The sequence below is a fragment of the Patella vulgata genome, chromosome 9, assembly GCF_932274485.2.
Source record: "Patella vulgata chromosome 9, xgPatVulg1.2, whole genome shotgun sequence".
In the NCBI taxonomy this organism is placed as follows: Eukaryota; Metazoa; Mollusca; class Gastropoda; family Patellidae; genus Patella; species Patella vulgata.
This window is the reverse complement of record NC_065887.2, coordinates 13,777,015-13,798,423: the sequence shown is the minus strand read 5'-3', so window position 1 is coordinate 13,798,423 and position 21,409 is coordinate 13,777,015. Positions and strand designations below refer to the sequence as shown.

Genomic DNA, 21,409 nt, shown 5'->3' with positions numbered 1-21,409 from the left:
ATATTTTACAGTAAATAACACATCCAATTTTTTACATTCCTTAACACAGTCTAAATTTATAATACAAATATTTTAGAGTTGTTAATGTCCCTCCCTAAAATAAACTAAGCCATGTCAAGACATAAATACTTTACACAAAAAAAGAGAATATGTATGTGTAATGCTAGAGAGGAGAATTTTGGCTGGTCAGCACAATTTCAATCTACTCTTCATCGTATACTAACTGTCAAGCTCCTCTTACATGGTGTATGTCCATGTTTACAGAGGTGGACCGCTCTTTTATCTGTACCATCGGAACGACTAAACAACACTGTACATGTCAGTTCTAAAGTTACTTCTCTTGATCAATGGGATTGAAAAGAGATTCTTCTCAGTTCACATTTTAAATTTAGAAATGTAGATAGAATGATAACTCTTTGAAATTGATGATTCAATTGGGTTTGTCCTTATTCCCGAATAAACAATCTCATTAAATTTTAAAATTGGATGGTATTCATCGGTATAGCTACACGTAAAATCTAACTGGATTTTTAAATATTTCATTAACAACTTTGTCATGTATCACATTCACACACTTTTATTGGAAAATTCTGGAGTTCAACAGATGTAATATGTTAAAAACTCTGGCATGTTGTGTTCACCTAAAATTGTTGACCAGAAGCTGGACCAACTGGCTGAGGGAATGACCATATATATCCACATTAAATGTGGGTGTATAAAAATATGGACAATAAAGAATATTGAATATTGACCACTTTAATGACATGGAGTTGTAACTGACCTTGACTTGTTCTGGACCTATTGCACCATGTTCCCAGGCAAATAATATTTCTTGTATAGCAAACGGTGTATTTAAACATACTTCATGCCATCGAGTTAAACTACAATAAAACATGTGCTACTTAAAGTCTAGCTCACAATCCGCCGTACATGTACATGTTTTGGACATGCATGGTTTGGTAACCTGCAAACCGGTCGCATGAAACTGGGTGGAAGTTTTGCGAACAGTACAGCCACAGTACTTGTCACAAGTGTCTATGGCCTGTCTATGATCTTCTACGGTGCCGAACACGCAAGTCTCACGCACAGGTTTACTAAAATCCCCTTTATAGACTGCTTGTACGGCGGGTTGTGAACTACGGAATGGACTGACTTAAAACCATTCAACTAGTCTCTTATGGTCAGCGCTCTTTTAGTTTTTATACCCCTTTTAGATTAAGATGCTGCACATCCCTATATTCTTTTAAAAAACGATTTATTTTAACAAGTTTCTGTATATACAACTTTTATGATTATATTGTCAGTTTGTAAAGTGCCCCTGAACATGTTATATGAAAGGGGCACACTATAAATATGCTGTAATAATGATAATAATAATAAAACATTTTTTGGTTATGCATGCAAGGTAGGAGAAATTTGCCCATACAGTGGCATCTCCACCTACTATCAAAGTTCTTCTACAGGCATGTTAATTAGTAAACAAGTGAATCTTGGGGTTTTTGTGTCCCATCTGAATAACTAAGCATACTGTCCCTGTCAATGTTGGAGACGCCATCACTGTCAAATCCCTATAGTAAGTGCAGGAGAACTTCACTATATGCATAAGAAAACCGATAAAACCTGCAGACAAGACAAACTACACAGACATTGCAAGAAATAAACAAGAAATATCAAATCAAGTGAATGGATCTGGGGGCCAGCCGTCAGCGTCCACTGCACTGTGTAATGATACAGGTTTCACTCAATATGAAAAAAATAATAACAGAATTTGGTTTTGCTTCACTCAACAGCAATAATGTTCAAATTTCTTTAAACAAGCATTATGCAAGAGCAAAATCTGCTTATTACAAGTCTTTCTTTAGGCCTGAAATGTTATCTAAATTATCAATTAGACATTTATTAACTTATCCAGACCATAATAAACTCTCGATGTCAAGGCTAGCCTTCGATGTAGGCTGGATTAGATTCCTATATGCCGCTAACGGCCAAAGATAATTAAATCAGAAAAAGTGGATTATCGAGACTATGCTGTTTATATTAATGATTTTAGTAATGATAACCGAGACTATGCAAAAATTTCACCGGTTTCTTTCTCGGCTCATAGTGGATCAATTTGACTGAAATTTTCAGCAAATTACCTTTACATTATCTAGTTTTTAACTATTATAGCGAGAACTGCCATCTCTTTATCTTATCTCTCATAATGTATCTTTAAGTAGTACCAGAATAAAATGCAATATTTTGGCAGTACTTACCTTGTTTTAAGTTCTCCAGATGACAGAAACAGATTTATTAATGATTCCACTTTATTAGAATCTGATGGATTACAGTTCTCTATATTTTTATATTTACCATCTTCAGGAAACCATCTCTGTGCCCATTGGACAAAAAATGAATCCACTGTTTCTTTATGACCATTGGTGATGGTCTGAAGCATAAAGTATTATGAATTGGATGACCTATGAAAGCTATAGACAGCAAACAGGGGCTTATCAGGCTTCCATGCTCTAAAATCATTGTCGATAAATCCTGCCAAGCAAGTTTTTGAACTCTGACCCAAGCCTTATAAGTAGAAATGTCAATAGATGTCTGCCATGTATTGCATTCACAAGATTCGTGAATAAAAAAGGAAAAGGAACATTTGGGTTTCTCCTAAAGCTCAAAAGAGCAATCTCACCAAATATTTAAAAATTCTATTGAAAGTTTTATTTCTATTTTTCCTTATGCATCAAGGAACAATCTCACCAATTTTTAAACATAATGTTGAGTCCTCTGTCCTGTACTCTGAACAAGAGTTGAACATAAACAAGGGAGATAAGTCTGCGATTTGTGATAGAAAAGTTCTGAATTTGGATAGATGTCTTCGAATTCCTTCAGACCAAATGAAATATCTGTGGAGTATTCACAGGTAATTGTGGACGAAACCATGGTCCCCACAAAATCAACAGACAGCAGTGAAAACATATAAACAAGTTAACGCATAAATAAGATATCATTACAGACATACAAGACTAGACATGACAGTCTTTGTTTTTTGTACATAGGGCTATGTAAGTTATATGTGAGAGAGAGAGAGAGAGAGAGAGGGGTTTAACGTCCACTCGACACAGACTAGGTCATTTCAGGACTAACATATGGTTTTTAATTTTATTTCAATAATTTGCTTGCGCGTAGAGGTCTTTAGCAGTGGGAGGAAACCGGAGGACCCAGAGAAAACGGACGAGGTTGGACAGGCAACCCTACTCCTTGTCACGTACAACCGGGGTTTCGAAACCATGCCAGTTGACTCAATGATAGGCCTTATGATACAGCGTGCACGTGCTAACGGTTCGGCCATCCAACCCCACTAACTTATATGTACTCACAAAGTAAATGCATGGACTAGTGTTGTTGTTATTTATTTGTTCTTACCTCCAGACCATATTGTTGTAATATAGGACATAACATGAGAAATGTGATATCAAACAGTCTAGCACGAGTCTGTGATGCTTTACCGGCTTCACCAGCTGAATGACGGGCAAATTCATTTAATCTAAAAACAAATAATAAAAACCTTAAGTGTTTTGGTCTCTTCCAAGTATTAATAATTATGCAGATGACAAAACAAGTCATACATGCATACACAATTCATACAAAAACATACACCATGTGTGGCATTCATTAGAATTCAAGGAATTAAAATGGAAAAGGAGGGAAAACTCTGAAGTTCATTAATTAGGGTTCCTCCTAAAGCTCAAAAGAACAATCTCACCAAATATTAAAAATTCCATCATACACCGACAAACAGAAACCTGGCTGGAAAATCCTGAAAAAATTTTTCGACGAAGACTAGGATTGAACTTTAGGACCTGCTAGTTAGTGAGAGCCAGCTGAGCTCAGTACTCACCAAACCACTTTGGCACCACCATTCAATCAAACCCCTGTGTACTATAAAATCATTACCATATACTCACTTAATCAACTTGATGGCCAGGTTCTTGAGTTCTCCCATGGATGCTGCAGCAGCAAGAATTATTTCAAAACTTTTCCCAGACATCATTTTACATAGAAGACTGAACAACGGTTCCTGGTTTTTCTGGAAGTCTGTATCTAACGTCTGAATCAAGTTAAACATAATGAGACTATATTTGATCAGAATTTTGGGGGAATTATCAACATAATTAATTTCATATAATATCATATTCGATAAAACCGACCGTGAAAAACCATAATAAATCGTTAAACATCCATATCTCAGTGACTGATTGACAGATCTATCTCATATATTTTATCAATCAACAAAGATCTACAAAATTTTATCATTGATCAGAAAAAGTCTACAAAATTTAATCATCAATAAGCAAATATTTACAAAATGTTATCATCGATCAGCCACGATCTACAAAATTCCATTATTGATCAGCACAGATCATCAATCAAAAGAGATTTACAAAATTTTATTATTTCACCAGCAAAGCAAAGATCTACAAAGTTTTACCATCAATCAACAAAGATCAATTTTCAGCAAAGATTTACAAAATGATCAGCAAATTTGATCATCGATCAGCATAGATCATCAATCAACAAAGATCTACAAAATTTTATTATTGATCAGCAAAGATCTATAAATTTTTATCATTGATCAACAAAGATCAATTTTTAGTAAAGATCTACAAAATTTTGTCATCGATGAGCACAAATCATCAATCAGCAATGATCTACAAAAATTTATCATAGATCAGCAACGATCTACATAAGATCATGTTTGTAGACTTAGAATGAATTTGTAGACTTAGAATAAGTTTTAAGACTTTACATCATCTTAATGTTGTCATGGTTTGCCAACATGATCTTATATGTGAACTGAATAGAAATTAAATGAAATAGTATTTAATGTCTTATCCTTGTCACCATCTGGGCTAATAAAGGCCAAATTTTGCCTAGACAGCTGCGCAACAGCCTACTTTAATTTTGATTCTATATTAGACTTTCTATATTAGAATTATTTTAATGAAGAAACGGACATTACATGTATCTGTTACAATTAAGTAGTAAGCCAAGCAAGTGGATCAAATTCCTATGATAATGCAGTATTTACTAATATGAACATTGAGATTTTGTTCATGTGCATGTGAATAGAAATATTAAAGAAAGCTGATCTATTGTTTTAATGTGCAGTTTTCGAGTATGGACGACATGTATTGTCCAACGGACAAGCATACCAAGTTTTATGTCAATCATACATGAATTGGAGAGATTTAGGCTTTGATTCAAAAAAGAACCACACCATAGATCAACAAGATCCTAGATCCTGCTCCAATGATGCCAGGACAGCAGCATATCCGCCTGCTCTTCATTAAATTCCAACTGTCAAGGGTTCATTTACATGAATGCTAGCATGAGACCTTGGTTTTTCATCCCATCCCAATCACTAGACACTGTGCCTTTACAGGTCCTCCGTCTTTCACCACCGACAAGCAGAAATCATGCTGGAAAATCCTGGACAAATACCTGGATCGATTCCCAGACATCCTGGTTACTTAGCCAGCGCTTGATCCACTGAGCTACCATGGCTCCAATAAATTGTTCATACAGTAAAGTAACAAAAATTATCACCAGATATCTTTCACATCATTAATATGTGCACAGTATAAAAGACGATAGATTATGAATGAGCGATGTCATGCCGTGACAAATATATGGCGCAGATTTGGGATGGAATGGGATAAAGAAATAAGCTACAGACTATAACTATAAGCAGTAAACACTATAACCTGGATATTATTTAATCTTGTGTATTTAGCAATAATTTCTTTCATATTCATTCAATATCAAATCTTTGTTTTAAAAAACTCATAAAAATTATTTAAAATCACCAAAAATGATCTAATTTGTACTTGTGTCCAGTTTAAAGCTGACCATTCAATTTTGATAATGAGTGTCCAATTTACAAGCATTTAATTTCCTGACCACTGTTCAAAAATTATCGGTAATCGTTATACATCAATAATCAATTGGGTTTTTTATTTTTTAACAGTGATCGAGAAAGTAAACACTTGTAAATTAGACACTCATTATCAATATTGAATGATCCGCTTTAAACAACACACGTAGTACAAATTAGATGATTTGGGGCAATTTCAAACAATTTTTTTTCGAGTTTTTAAACAAAGATTTGATATTGAATGAACGTGAAAAAAATTGGTGCTAACTACGCAAGATTAAATGATACCCGAGTTATAGTGAAACATGTTAAAACATTTAAATAAACAATAACAAAAAAATACGATAAAGAATCAAGGGTGATTGTATTTACAGTATCTAATGTTATTGTTACTTATTCTATTACTGTTATTAATGCTGAAAAATTGGTTTCAGATATCAATATTGCTATTAAAGACTATGCATGATTTTAGAGCTATGGAATCCATTGCAAACTACAATATTGTGAAAGTTGAATTTCTAATAGCCTAGTAATAGGAACATCAGTCCAAATATTAGTTCAATTTTGTTTGATATTTAAAAAGGTATAATGAACTGAAATTCCCATCGGTCTGTGCTGCTCTCTAACAAACAAGATGATCGCCATCTTTATTTGCTGTGAACTGAATTGATGAACTTGTTTTAAATCCAAGCCAGGAGATTATCTAGCATTGGTAATTTTATTTTTTTGTTTTACTTTATTTTTGCTTTTGTAACTCCATGGTACACTATATCAGCTGCATAGATGGTACGCCTTTCAAGTGACAACCAATTTAAAAAAAACCTATTGTTCGGCTCAGCCGATGTCAAGATTTTAACCTAGGACATCGTAATCAAAAGTTCGGAGCACTGACCACTTGAATACTACAACCTAAATATTAACATCTTGTTAAGAGTAAAGTAAAAATTTAAGATGTTATTAAGGCAAATTTGTCACTAAAAAGCTTCTACAAACAGATTGTTGTTTGAGTGATATGGAAGGAATGTGTTAAAGGACAACGCAACCCATTGCATTTTTTAAATATTTCTATTTGTTATCTAGTTTTAAATTATTTTGAAGTGCAAATGATTTTACATTTAATATCACACCAGAACACTGGTTGTCATGAAGTGCAAATGATTTTACATTTAATATCACACCAGAACACTGGCTGTCATGAAGTGCAAATGTTTTTTCATTTCATATCACACCAGAACACTGGCTGACATGAAGTGTAAATGATTATGCATTTAATATCACACCAGAACACTGGGTGTCATGAAAGTTGCACCGCATAAATGAAATTAATATAAAACTGGATAATGAATCAAATATTATTTTAACAAATGTAAAGACTGACATTATCCTTTAAAATAGCTAGATCTCTTTGATTTGGGTCAAATGCAAGGTTTTGTGGCTTGACATTCTGTCTTTTCTCAAAATGTTACGAATATAAATAAAGCCAGTGATGAGATATCCATGTCGAACAATAATTCCAAGATTTATAGTAAAATTAGCAAACAAGGGAACATTTCCTCATTTCTCCGAGAAAAAAAACCATTTGATTGTCTCATCACTAATTTAAATAACATATCAGATTAACCCAATTGAATATTTTATCTTGACCAAAATAAAAGATGTTTAGCTACTTTCAGGTCTAAAAAGAAACACGCCACACCATTAAACATAAAAATAATCAGCAAATAAAATAAAATAAAATATACTACAGAAGCCAAATAAAGCAAGAAAGCACTGTGCCAAACAGTGTGGAAAACTACCTCTACCTTGAGAATGCTAGACACAGTAACCTCAGCCCTCAGTATAACGATGCTACTACATGGTACACCTTGGCTACTTTCAGTTTTATCTAGCAGACGTCCTCTTTCTTTTTCACTGAAAGAAATGATTTTATCTTGTTAAATTCCAATGTTCTTTAGATGTCTAATAATTCATATTAATGACATGCTCAATATAATGATATATTTCTTCATTTTCTTGCTGTACAATTAGCAGACATTTTAAAACATAAATTTACATTTAAAATATCATTAGACTTTATTAAGAATATCATTACTCTGTATTAAGAATACCATTAAATTTTATTAAGAATATCATTACTCTGTATTAAGAATACCATTAAATTTTATTAAGAATATCATTACTCTGTATTAAGAATACCATTAAATTTTATTAAGAATATCATTACTCTGTATTAAGAATACCATTAAATTTTATTAAGAATATCATTACTCTGAATTAAGAATACCATTAAATTTTATTAAGAATATCATTACTCTGTATTAAGAATACCATTAAATTTTATTAAGAATATCATTACTCTGTATTAAGAATACCATTAAATTTTATTAAGAATATCATTACTCTGTATTAAGAATACCATTAAATTTTATTAAGAATATCATTACACTTTATGAAAAATATCATTAGAAAAAAAGAGAAATTGGGGTTTAATGTCCACTTGAAACAAGCTAGATCCGTCCACGACTAACATATGGTTCAATTCTATTTCAATAATTTGCTTACACGTATGGGGTCTTTAGCAGTGGGAGTAAAATAGAGGACACAGAAAAAAAAAAATGAGTTTGATCAGGCGACCCTACTCCTTGTCACAGTTCAAGCGCAAGCAGGGAATCAAAACCACTGCACTTGACTTAATGACAAATCTTGTGATTTCACGCGCATGCATTAAACTACTAGAAAATCCAACCCCCCGCCCCTCCCTGGAATATCATTACACTTTATTAAGAATATCATTAGTCTTTATTCAGAATATCATTACACTTTAATCCAAATACCATTACACTTTATTAAGAGTATCATTACACTTTATTCAGAATATATACTATTCAAAAAAAGTAGGGGATATTTGATTTTGGGGGCATAATACTAAAATATGCAAATGACTACGAAAAAAGTCACTATAGAACCTAACAGAAGAAACATTTCCAGTTACATGTGACGCCCAAACGCACCAATAGCTACCGCATGGAATGCAGGTGATGCTTGGGTTCATCATGGGGGTCCAACCCAAGATTTGCACGACTCTGACTTTGAATGTTACAGTCATTGTGGCATTGAATTCCAGGGTGGAAACATCAGTTTAATTGTTTTAGTGACCAGAAAACAAATTTTGATATTTGCGTCGGCTTACCCAAAATGAAAGGTTACGTGCCCTTGGCATGCTACAGATCGGCACAACACAGGCGGTTGTGGCGCGGACGATGAATGTTTCTCAGTCTGTCATAAGCAGGCTATGGTCCAGATACCGTGATACACAATCTGTACAGGACAGACCACGCTCAGGTCGACCAAGGGCGACAACCCAAGCCCAGGATCGATTTATCCGTACCTTGGCCTTGAGAAATCGTGTCATCACAGCAAATTAGATCAGCGCTCGTCTTCAAACAGACACTGGTGTGAGAGTGAGTGGCCAGACGATTCGGAATCGACTGCATAGGGGTCACCTTCGCGCCCGACGTCCTCGCGTGATCCCTTGTTTGAGAGATCATCACATTCAGGCAAGACGTCGTTGGTGTAGGGATCGTCAACACTGGGATAATCGACGCTAGAGCAATGTGATGTTTTCAGATGAGTCAAGGTTCACTGTTGATTTTTTGGACAGAAGTAGGAGGGTGTGGCGTCGTCGAAACGAGCGCTTCCAAGACGTTAACGTCATCAGACATGATCGATTTGGGGGTGGTTCTGTTATGGTGTGGGGAGGCATCACTGTTGCTGGAAGAACGGCTTTACATGTTGTTGCAGGGCGTGTTACAGGCCAGTACTACCGGGACAACATCTTGGCAGTCCATGTTGTGCCGTTCGCACGACGTCTTGGCCGCCGTTTCATCTTCCAGGATGACAACGCAAGATGTCACAGGGCCAGGATCGTTACAGGTTACCTCCAACAACAGAACATAGCCACATTACCTTGGCCAGCACTGAGTCCCGACCTCTCCCCCATTGAGCATGTCTGGGACATGCTTGGACAGAGGTTACGTCAACGTCAACAACGTCCTGCCAATGTCCAAGAACTTGCTGCTGCGTTGCAACAGGAATGGGACAATCTGGACCAAAATGACCTTAGACGTCTCATTAGGAGTATGCCACGTCGGATCAATGCTTGTTTGGCAAACAGAGGAGGATTTACCCGTTACTGACTTGGTTGTGATGCTGTGGTAACTTTGCTGTTTGACCCCGGGTATCATTTTACCCTTATAATGGTCAGTCTGTGCCTTACTTAGTCTAACGATCATTTGGAATAAATCGATGAATGTGAACTTCATTTCATTTTGTCATTTGTTTCTTCGTCAGTTTCATTAGGTGACTTTAATAACACTTAAAAATCAAATATCCCCTACTTTTTTTGAATAGTATATTTACACTTTGTTCAGAATATAATCACACTTTGTTCTGAATATATTTACACTTTAAAAAAGAACATTATAACCCTTTCTAAAGAATTCAGATTTTGTTAATAATATCATTTTTGTTAGACCAGTGTTTCAAAAACATTCTGGGTCTGTGCTGGGACCTGTAGTGGTTGTATGACTATGGAAATGGAAGTAATGAGATAATGTCTTTAGTTCAAATCTCGACACAGACAACTTGTATAGTCCAAAATCAACTACAACTACTAGGACTATTCTAAGTTCAAATCTCAGCATGGACAATGAAACTTTTCAAAGTTTGATTCTTAGCATGGACAGGCACTTGACTGTTTAAAGATTGAATCTCAGCTATAGACTGTCTAAAGTTCAAATCTCAGCATCTACAACTAAATTTCATATCTCAGCATGGACAACTATAACATAGTTTGTCCAAAGACAGAATCTCAGCCCACATTCCCTAACTACATGACCATCTTGTGTACGACAGTAGCAAGATTAATAGGAATATATATTAAAGAGGTTATTTACCGTCGTTGCATGATACGTTGACTATGTACATCTTTTAATAAATCAGCTTTAATACAGCCTTGTAATAACTGTTCTATTGAATCACATCTACAATAAAAAAAATATAACATCTCAATTTCAACTAATAAAGATACATTATCATAGTCATATCTGACTAAATAAAATGAAATGAGGCTGACCTTAAAAATATCTTTGTTTCACCAAACCCGACCCACAATCGAGGAGAAGGGTCGGTAGGTCGGTTTTTTTTTCAGATTTTTTTTTAAAGTCAGAGAAATCAATACAGAAAACTTATTAGCTGTATACTACAGATTCATTAATTTTGTTTAATGAATTTGGGGTCTGACGTAAAAAGTAACGAACTGAAAGTTTTTATTAAACTTAAGAGCTAATTTGACAGCTTAATAATTTTCCGGGTGGAAACATTCGTCTTCTTTATTGGCAAACAAATCAATGACATCGGGATTTTTCGTGATGCCCGACTCGCACACGATTAGCCACGAACTTGAAGTGTGAAACTCCTTCAACACGTTTTTAACGATAGTGCGCGTTGTGCTTTCATTTTTCTCGAAAACGGATATTGAAAATATCGTCGTCATGTTTAAAACTACGCACCACAGACATAGAGGCAGAATTATTTCGTGGGAATGGACGTGTATTCGTCTGCAACCATTTTGTTGAGAAGCGACACCTATGACGCTTTCGTCTTGATCAACCAGTTTCAATAATGAATCAAACCATAGCCATAGTATAGGGAAATAACTCTCATGATATATTTCAGGTTGACACACAAAATAAAATAAAAAGATCGTGGAAAAGTGCAATAAAATAATTTAAGTCGGGGGTGGTTTTAGCTAGTCGGTCGCGTTAGGCGAAACAAAGATATTTTTAAGGTCAGCCTGAGGTTTAACATCTAACACTGCACACATATGTGTACACAAGACATCATTTTTTGTCCTGTCTGAATGACTAGACAGCTGTCCTTGTCTGGCCTTCCGTCCTGCACCACCAACAAGGGGAAACCACGCCGACAAATCCCGATGAACTTTCTCGGCCAGCATCTTACTCACTGAACCACCGTGGCTCCCAATTAAATAAAACCATAATGTTATTTAACGTCACTGATACCCATTTGGGGGTTTTTGAAGCATTTGCAAATTACAATAATGAAGACGAGAATTAACAAACTTTCCATTTTCCTATGTTGTTGCTGATCACAAAATATATAACGCTATCCCCATGTGCCTTGATAACCATGCCTAGATATTTCCCAATGTTATATAGTGGTAATTGATCGCCATGTTCATCAAGTCTCTTATAAAACTAAACAGTGGAATCTGAAACTTTCACAAATGGAATATGGGTTATTTCTTCACTTCAACCTAGTTTCATCAATGGATACCCTCTCAAATTGGCACGGTTAGTTTAATGTGCATATCCTAATCTGATTGGGAAATCTGTGTTCTATTTACTGTTGAGAACTTAATTTTAATCTAGTTCTATTATTCCCTGAAAACTTACTTTTTCTTTTGATCAGCTAAATCTAATAAATTAGTCGAATTTATAAGAAGTTCAAAACTCTGTTCTAAATCGGCCATGACATCTCGACCAGCAGCATTCTGTTGTAATCTCTGTAATATCTGTGGAATCTACAATAACAATGAACAAAGTATATGGAGAAATTAGATGAATAGAAAATTCTGGCTTGTAACAATAAATTTGCTAAGGAAGGTAAGCTATGAGGTAAACAGTTAACAAGAAAGTTACGAAAGTAATGTTAAAACGGGAAGAGAAGAATCATTCAGATAGAATGAAAAAATGAGATCCATCCCTATATATATATCCGCTAATATATACAATGCACATACAGAAAAAAAAATAACAACTACAATGTTCAATTAGGGAAATTTTGCTCTGACAGTGGCACTAGGGCCAACTCTAAATTATGAAATCTAACTATCAAGGCTTCTTGTACCTGCAAGCCAATATATGCATGAGACCTTAGTTTTTTGTCCCATCCGAAATGCTACATGGAATTTAGAATTTCACAGTAATTACTCACCTTTAGAAAAGTAAACGATGTCCATTTTAAATCTTCTGGACTGTTGGCAGGAGCATCTATTATTCCCATAAAACAAGCACGGAATAGTTCTACATATAACTGTGGCCATGATAGTTTCTGAAAAAACTGTACAAAAATAGTCAGCTATCAACCACATATTTCAGTACAGACTGATCAGTACATGATCTTCATAGATCATTACCAGAAACATACATGCCCTGACACAAAGAGTTTGTATAATAGTACTATAAAATAATAGAGTAGGTGTATCATTAGTGGGAAGTCAAAAGGTCATATCTGGCATATTTTATGAAATACACTTTCAGAATCAGAATTTTATTTCCACATCCTTTCATCTAGCTGTCACTATATGATGTGTGCCGCTCCATCAAGATGTTGCTATATGATGTGTGTGCAGCTATCTAGCTGTTGCTATATGATGTGTGCCGCTCCATCAAGCTGTCGCTATATGATGTGTGTGCAGCTCCATCAAGTTGTCGCTATATGATGTGTGTGCAACACCATCTAACTGTTGCTATATGATGTGTGTGCAGCTATCTAGTTGTTGCTATATGATGTGTGTGCAACACCATCTAACTGTTGCTATATGATGTGTGTCCAGCTTTCTAGTTGTCGCTATATGATGTGTGTGCAGCTCCATCAAGTTGTCGCTATATGATGTGTGTGCAACACCATCTAACTGTTGCTATATGATGTGTGTGCAGCTATCTAGTTGTTGCTATATGATGCGTGCCGTTCCATCAAGCTGTCGCTATTTGATGTGTGTGCAGCTATCTAGTTGTTGCTATATGATGTGTGTCGCTCCATCAAGCTGTTGCTATTTGATGTGTGTGCAGCTATCTAGTTGTTGCTATATGATGTGTGTCGCTCCATCAAGCTGTTGCTATTTGATGTGTGTGCAGCTATCTAGTTGTTGCTATATGATGTGTGTGCCGCTCCATCAAGCTGTCGCTATTTGATGTGTGTGCAGCTATCTAGTTGTTGCTATATGATGTGTGTGCAACACCATCTAACTGTTGCTATATGATGTGTGTGCAGCTATCTAGTTGTCGCTATATGATGTGTGTCGCTCCATCAAGCTGTCGCTATTTGATGTGTGTGCAGCTCCAGGTATTTTATACATATATTTAAGAAAATCTTTAGAAATACAACATCTTAATTTTACAATTTTGTAAAAGAACCACTATGTGTTTTTCAGAATCTCTTAAACAATTTAACAAAATCTGGATACAACCTTTTGACTCCGTAGTGATGGCATGTTAAAGATACATTAGTTAAGAGTTTAATAAAGAGTTGGTCATTCTTGCTATAATAATTCAAAAATAGATGATAAAAAAAGAAAATATTGAAAATTTCATTCAAATTACTTCATTCTCAGCCATTTTATCACTGTTTGTAGTTTTGACAAGATGTGTGCATAGTGGTAACCAGGGCACTAGTATATTCGAAACTTAGCCTCGCTTTCCAATTTTTTAATTAAATTTTTAAATGGCGAACAGTTCTAATCTAGTTAAAATCTTGAGTATCCGATGACATCGAGAGTTCATTATGGTCTTGTTTGTTAATAAATGTCTAATTAATAGTTCATATAACATTTCAGGCCTAAATAGGTAGATTTAGCTCTTGCATAATGTGTGTTTAAATCTCTTACCAATAGTCTGGCTATAACCATGGTTTGATCAACAAATGGTTGTAGTTCATTAGTAGAGTTAAGTACTGCCTCTAATGAGACAAGGGTATTTATAGTAGAACATAGTTGTAGTTTCGGACCATCATCATCATTATCACTAGGTAAATTCATATCTTGCAATCTAGAAATACACAGTTTTAATTATAGATAATTATCTTGTAATTTAGAAATAATCATTCGAGATTATAGATAAATACATAACGGTATATCCATAGACAGTTCGTAAAACTGTCATAAACCACTAAGATGCCAGAAACCCACTGTCAACTTACTCGGGAGGTTTAGGGGGTCTAAAGAGCAGACCAAGCACTATACTCTAGGATTAAAGGATGTCAATCATAGTAGTTTTTTTTATATAATTCATTTATCATTATCTGGTTTTAAATTAGTTTCAACCATACGAAATGCAACTTTATGCATATTGATTATTGTGTTACACAAGTAACTATCTTGTATACCACCAAGATTTGCACATCTGTCCTATCTGAACAATTAGACAGCTGTCCTTGACAAGCTCTCCGTCCTCCACCACTGACAAGGGGAAACCATACAGGAAAATCCTGATGAACTATCTCGACCAGGCTAGCGAGCCAGCATCTTACTCACTGAGTCACCGTGGCTCCCCTGGTTTAGAAGGGTCAATAGTTTGGGTGGTTCAAGTGCTACAGGGTTAAGACATTAACCCATAGTATCAGACTAATGTTCACTATATAGACTAATAACTTTCAAATAGGTTTAGTTGCTTTTCTGAATTTAATGAAATTTTGTAAAATAGAGAACTCACCGAGACAATGATCCTAACATTTCAGATACTTTATCTTTAGTAGTTGCTGGCAATGCATTCTGAGATTGTGATAACTGAGACAAAGTTCCTCTCACATTAACTTCTGCTTGTTCAAAATCACGATAATTATCTGAAATAAAAAAAAAACAGCAAAAATATAATCAATATTAACAAACATATATTTCTTTATGAAATTTTGTACATATATCAATCTATTTCAATAGTCATGCTTTAAACTAATTGGCCAACAATAAGGTGACCCATGTACTCACAGAAATACAGTCCACCGCTGATAGTTCGAGACTACCACTGAAGCGTGCACATTCGCCGTGCCGGGACCAACTTTCTGACAGTATGATACTATAAAAAGCCATGGCACGTGCAATTCTCTACAAATCTATCAACTATTACAGCCGTAAAAAATTTATTGTTGACGATTTTGAATAGCAGTAAAATTAAGCTTCTTGGTTATTACAGCAGATTTAGAAATTACGTTCGTTTCATTTTTTAAAGTGCTTTATCATTAACTGTACCGTTAAGAGCGGCATCTTTTGGTTTAGTACAAATAATATCTCTGAATTACTCGGGTTAGACAGGAAAATGATACTAGCAGTAGTTTCATTTTACTTTTACAAGCTTCTTAAAACGATTGTTGAGCTACCTAACATGCTTATTTCTTAATTCAATTTCTTGTTCTAGCTTTCTGTTATGTTTCGTAAAAAAGTAGTCTTGATTATCCCGACCTGTCAATCAGACGTAGAATGGTCGATAGACAGGTTAAGCGATTATGTTCCAATTACTAAATGCCACTCAAAGAATAACTAAGCACTGATTATTATATTTTTACCTGTGACTTCTGCTCTAGCTATCTGTAATAAGGTACAGACTGTCTGTTTCTCTAGAGTTTTAAGAACGGCCGAACTGGCACGATCTGTAATACTGACATATTCTGGGGTTGATTTGCCATCCTGTATTTTCTGTAGACATTTGAGAATGTTGTTTAGTAACCAATGAACTAACATTAACAGTGATTTACACATCTGTATAGAACTGTCTGTACCATAACTAAAACTGAACAAATTAAAACAAACAAATTTTAAATACATTTGAAAAAAGTCGACATGAGCACCCATAACTCAAAGCAACTAGTTGCAATCAGTTGCAGTCAGATGCACATGTTAAACTTTCTGCAACTAGCTGCAACTAGTTGCAGTCGACATGAGCGTTTTTGCAACTGGAGTTAACTCGTTTCCATGGAAATAACATCACGTGATAAGAGACATGTATCATGTGACTTTATAAATAATGATGTCGACAATAATATACTAACAGAACCATGCCTTTGGGGTGCTTCTTCTAAGTGATTTGCCATCTTGTTGATCACGTGATGAATAAATTAACAGTCACGTGTTCAGTGTGATCGACATAAGTGCTCCGAATTCAGTTGCTCCCAGTTGTCCTCAGTTGCTGATATGATCGACGTAAGCACTCTTGCAATGGACTGCAACTAGTTGCTTTGGGTTACAAAGTCGACTTAACCCCGCTTTAAAGACAAGATTGCAGGTATAAAGTACATGTATGTTGTATTTCAGTTCTTTGTAGACAATAGGTAGGAGCATTTGAATGTTATCGGAAATCGTTCAAAATGCTTCTTCAGGCTTCATGAACATAACACTGTCTATGAATTTCTAGTCCACTGAATGATACTTTTACACTCTAGAACATCCACAAGCAATTGGATAGAAGGACAGAGACAAAATAGCATACTTTTTACTCATTTAAAGATACATTATGGGAGATTAGATAAAGAGCTGGCAGTTCTCACTAAAATAGTTAAAAACTAGATACTGTAAAGGGAATTTGCTGAAAATTTCAGTCAAATTGATCTACTATAAACCGAGATTTTAGCGATTGAATTTTCATCCTAGCCTTGATCATCATTACTAAAGTCGGTAGGATAAAAAAATAACATAGTCTCGATTATAAATTTCATGATTTAATTATGAATGGAAGTCGAACAGCAAATCAGAATCTAATCCAATAAACAGCTCAGCCTAGCGGTGTCATCGAGAGTTGATTATGGTCTGGATAGGTTAATTAATGTCTAATTACTAATTTAGATAACATTTCAGGCCTAAAGAAAGACCTGCAATAGGTGCAGATTTAGCTCTTGCATAATGTATGTTTAACTGTCATAACGATTGGATTTTTCAGACATGTTTAATAGGTTATATCATCACATGTTGGTTTTTGATTTATGCATCTAAACCCACTGATATTTACTGTAGAATCTTAGACTATAATGATTACTAACCTGAGTTTAGTAGAGAATGTTTCAGCTATATCTATTAAAGCTATGATACAATATGGTTTAGATATATCATCATATGTTGATATATGTTTAAAAACTGTACTATGTGGTATCACCTGAAACATACATTATACCATCTAGAAAATTCAATCCTCGACCAGATTAAGAAGAAGAAGCCTGATTCTCACCTGTGGGGATGACAAGGAATGTGTGCCTAGTCATTAGGATAGTACGGAAAACCGAGATCCTATTGTGTACTCGTGGACATTCTAGTTGAAATAAACATGACAGTTGGAATTTGATATCCAGGCAAAATTCTCCAATTAAACATGTAATATATTATATGACAGCATCAAAATGAATGAGGTTAAGTAGCATTCCATTCCATATATTAGAACCGTCAGTGTTAGGCAGGGGTATCTCTGAATCATCAATGTTAGGCAGGGATGTCTCAGAATCATCAGTGTTAAGCCAGTGTGTCTCAGAATCATCAGGGTTAGGAGAGAGAGAGAGAGAAATGGGGTTTAACGTCCACTCGACACAAACTAGGTCATTTCAGGACTAACATATGGTTTAATTTTATTTCAATAATTTGCTTGCGCGTAAGGGTTTTTAGCAGTGGGAGGAAACCGGAGGACCCAGAGAAAACCCACGAGGTTGGACAGGCGACCCTACTCCTTTTCAAGTACAACCGGGGATTCGAAACAACGCCAGTTGACCCAATGACAGGCTTTACGATACAGCGCGCACGTGCTAACCATTCGGCTATCCACCCACCCCCCATCAGTGTTAGGTAGTGCTCCTATGACTAGTCGTATATATCTGTAAACGGTTAGAACTGGATGGTTAAACGGTTCGAATTCAACGGTACGGTTATTCGAAGATGTCCCCCATTATATAGAGTTGTGTCTGATTATATTCCTCTTTATAACAAAACTTGCCCGTTGTCATTTTGTATTTGATGTTTGAAAATCTTAGAATAATGTAACAGTCGTCCTACGATGTTGACTGCTAAATAATGATACTATTAATAGCACTCGTCGTAGTCATACGGCAAAGTCAACGGACCTTGTTCTGACTTTAGCTAATGTTAATCCAATCTAAATACTTCTCGGCATTTCTAACTATATTCTACCTTGTTTATTATTTACTTAAAAACGTATCCATCATTCAAAATATAATCATAAAGGATAGAAAATGACATTATACTAGATTCCTTACGACATTCAACACGTTTCATATCTCGTAATTTCTCGCAAGAATTCTACTTTGGTTTTTAGTTAAATTAACCAATCATAAAAATTCTACTTGCAAGCGAGGAATTAATTCTTTATTGTCCAATCAATAGACGTCTTCCAATTTACTTTATTCTATTCTTAGTAACATTGTGTAATCGTAATATTATCGCCATCTGTCACGTACGAAGGGAAACAGAGTATTGTTTTGTATATTATCGTAGATATATATTGAATTAAAAAATATTTCAAATGAACCAAGTTAACCAGGTAAATAAATAACTACGGCCTTAGATAGTTTAAATTTTCATTAAAGAATTCCTGAAATTTTTGCGCGTGTAATGCCTTTTAGGCGAGTATAGCGTGCGCATGAGTAATGACTCGCACCTCCTGACAAGCTGTTTTATGTTTAAAATTGATACCATACAATTAACGGTTACAAACCGGTTAATAGCTACGGCTATTCGAAAAACAAAAAGTCCTAACCGTAGGAGCACTAGTGTTAGGCCAGTGTGTCTCAGAATCATCAGTGTTAGACTGGGGTGTCTATCATCAGTGTTATCAGTGTTAGTAAGCAGGAGATATATCTCGGAAAAGTAGTGAATTGAACAATTGAATATCTATAGTTGGTAAAATAGCTGATAACAAAATTACACACTATTACATATTTATATCAAATTTAAGCTTGCTATATACAAGAGGATCTGTAATGATCTAAAGACTAACCTGTGATAATACAATATGTTTTAGATAAGATAAAACCAGTGAATTAGGACTACTTCCAACTAAAGCCTGCTGTAGTAAAATTTCTGAAAAGAGAACATATTTACTTTAGTATATAATTCAGATCATTAATACATAAACTTTTAATGTATCTAAAAGTCATAAACGCACACAATGATATACATGTTCTTTGATCTGACCTAATCTACCAATCTCTAGCACCTCGACTGCCTAAAATGAGTCACTACTCACTAAGGTCTATGTAGAACTCATGAAATCAGTTTAACCTAAAACATTAGAATTTCTATTTTTTAAAATTGTATAATTACTTCTTTGTGCTATTTTTTGATTGTTAATAAATTAAATCATCATCTTTAATATAACTGATACACACGCTCACTTTTGATGTTTATTAATTATATAGTGTGAACCGATTTCTATAAATAGCTATTTTCATACACATGTACAATCACTATTGATGTTTATTTGGCTAGTGTGAACCAATACATATATACTGATTCAAATAACTATTTTAAAATAAAAAACAACAATATCTTGTCAATTTGAAGTTAACAAAATATGTCCATTACAATTTGATCTCATTCTCCATTACAATTTGATCTCAGACTCTCCATTACAATTTGATCTCAGACTCTCCATTACAATTTGATCTCAGACTCTCCATTACAATTTGATCTCAGACTCTTCATTACAATTTGATCTCAGACTCTCCATTACAACATGATCACAGACTCTCCATTACAATTTGATCTCTGGCTTTCCACTACAGTACTGTGTATGTGTGAACTTTTCTTGTATATATTCATTACTCACCTGCCAAGTCAACACCTTCATTAGAATTTGTTGCTAGTATACGTTTGAGATGAACTCCCCACTGTACCTCTGACCATCTTTCTGTCCACGCTCTCATCAATGTTAATTTCACCTGATTAGCTAGACCACTGCCAATACCTGGTTCTTTTTTAATGGTTGTAGTAGTTCCCTCCATTTTAATGGTCGCCATACTTTAACCTAAAATAATAAATACATTGAACAGTTGACACTACTACCTACTTTTAATGCCCCAGGGCAATAAATAAAAGGGGTCCAACATCTTACTTTTCAGCACCAGCCAGACTAATGAATCTAACACATCAACAGAACACAGTTTTTATGGGGAAACGTCTGAACAAACACTGGTTTAATTCTAAAACCACAATGTTTCAATCAAGTGCTTGGTAACGATAAGAGGATATTTGTTGAAATGTTGTGCTTTCAGAATAAAACCAATGATTGTTAACCATAAAAATTGTGTTCTGTTAACAGGCTAATGAAGACGGTCATATGTCATACAGTGTGTTATATGGGAAATTTTGATTTCCAACTGCAGGTTCAATAGCATACACAAGTGAGCTTGTTTATATTCCCATCTGAAGCTACATTGTACATGTCAGGTCCTCTTTCTTGTACCACTTGCATTCTGAAACCATCATTATTTGAGTAATAATATCGCAAGGTGAACCTAATAGGGGCCAAATGTAGCTAAAACAGATGCATTAAATGTTTAAATACCAATGCAATGATTTAGCTTCATAATGTACAATGTACATTCTTGTATCTATACCAAAGGGTGAAAAGCTCTGTTCTTTGGAATCTAAAAATGGATGAAAACGGTGTTAAACCACATATTTCTTTAGGTCTAAAA

The 21,409-nt window shown here is 34.9% G+C and overlaps 1 protein-coding gene across 3 annotated transcripts in view; it reads right to left on the bottom strand.

Annotated features, from left to right (window-relative positions):
- Positions 1-21,409, bottom strand: part of LOC126831902 (mediator of RNA polymerase II transcription subunit 24) — a 28,189-nt gene that overhangs the window by 5,887 nt on the left and 893 nt on the right. For 2 of the 3 annotated variants that reach the window (XM_050562559.1, XM_050562560.1), the window contains exons 2-15: positions 20,539-20,736; positions 19,708-19,790; positions 17,750-17,862; positions 16,283-16,506; positions 15,436-15,565; positions 14,613-14,772; positions 12,941-13,066; positions 12,400-12,527; positions 10,879-10,965; positions 7,720-7,834; positions 3,954-4,096; positions 3,412-3,532; positions 2,256-2,428; positions 782-881 (exon numbers count right to left, since the gene is read on the bottom strand). In XM_050562559.1, the coding sequence (XP_050418516.1) occupies positions 782-881; positions 2,256-2,428; positions 3,412-3,532; positions 3,954-4,096; positions 7,720-7,834; positions 10,879-10,965; positions 12,400-12,527; positions 12,941-13,066; positions 14,613-14,772; positions 15,436-15,565; positions 16,283-16,506; positions 17,750-17,862; positions 19,708-19,790; positions 20,539-20,728 (1,893 nt within the window). In that variant the 5' untranslated portion in view covers positions 20,729-20,736. The remainder of the gene's footprint in view (positions 1-781; positions 882-2,255; positions 2,429-3,411; positions 3,533-3,953; positions 4,097-7,719; positions 7,835-10,878; positions 10,966-12,399; positions 12,528-12,940; positions 13,067-14,612; positions 14,773-15,435; positions 15,566-16,282; positions 16,507-17,749; positions 17,863-19,707; positions 19,791-20,538; positions 20,737-21,409) is intronic. The other variant, XM_050562561.1, reaches the window with a different exon arrangement.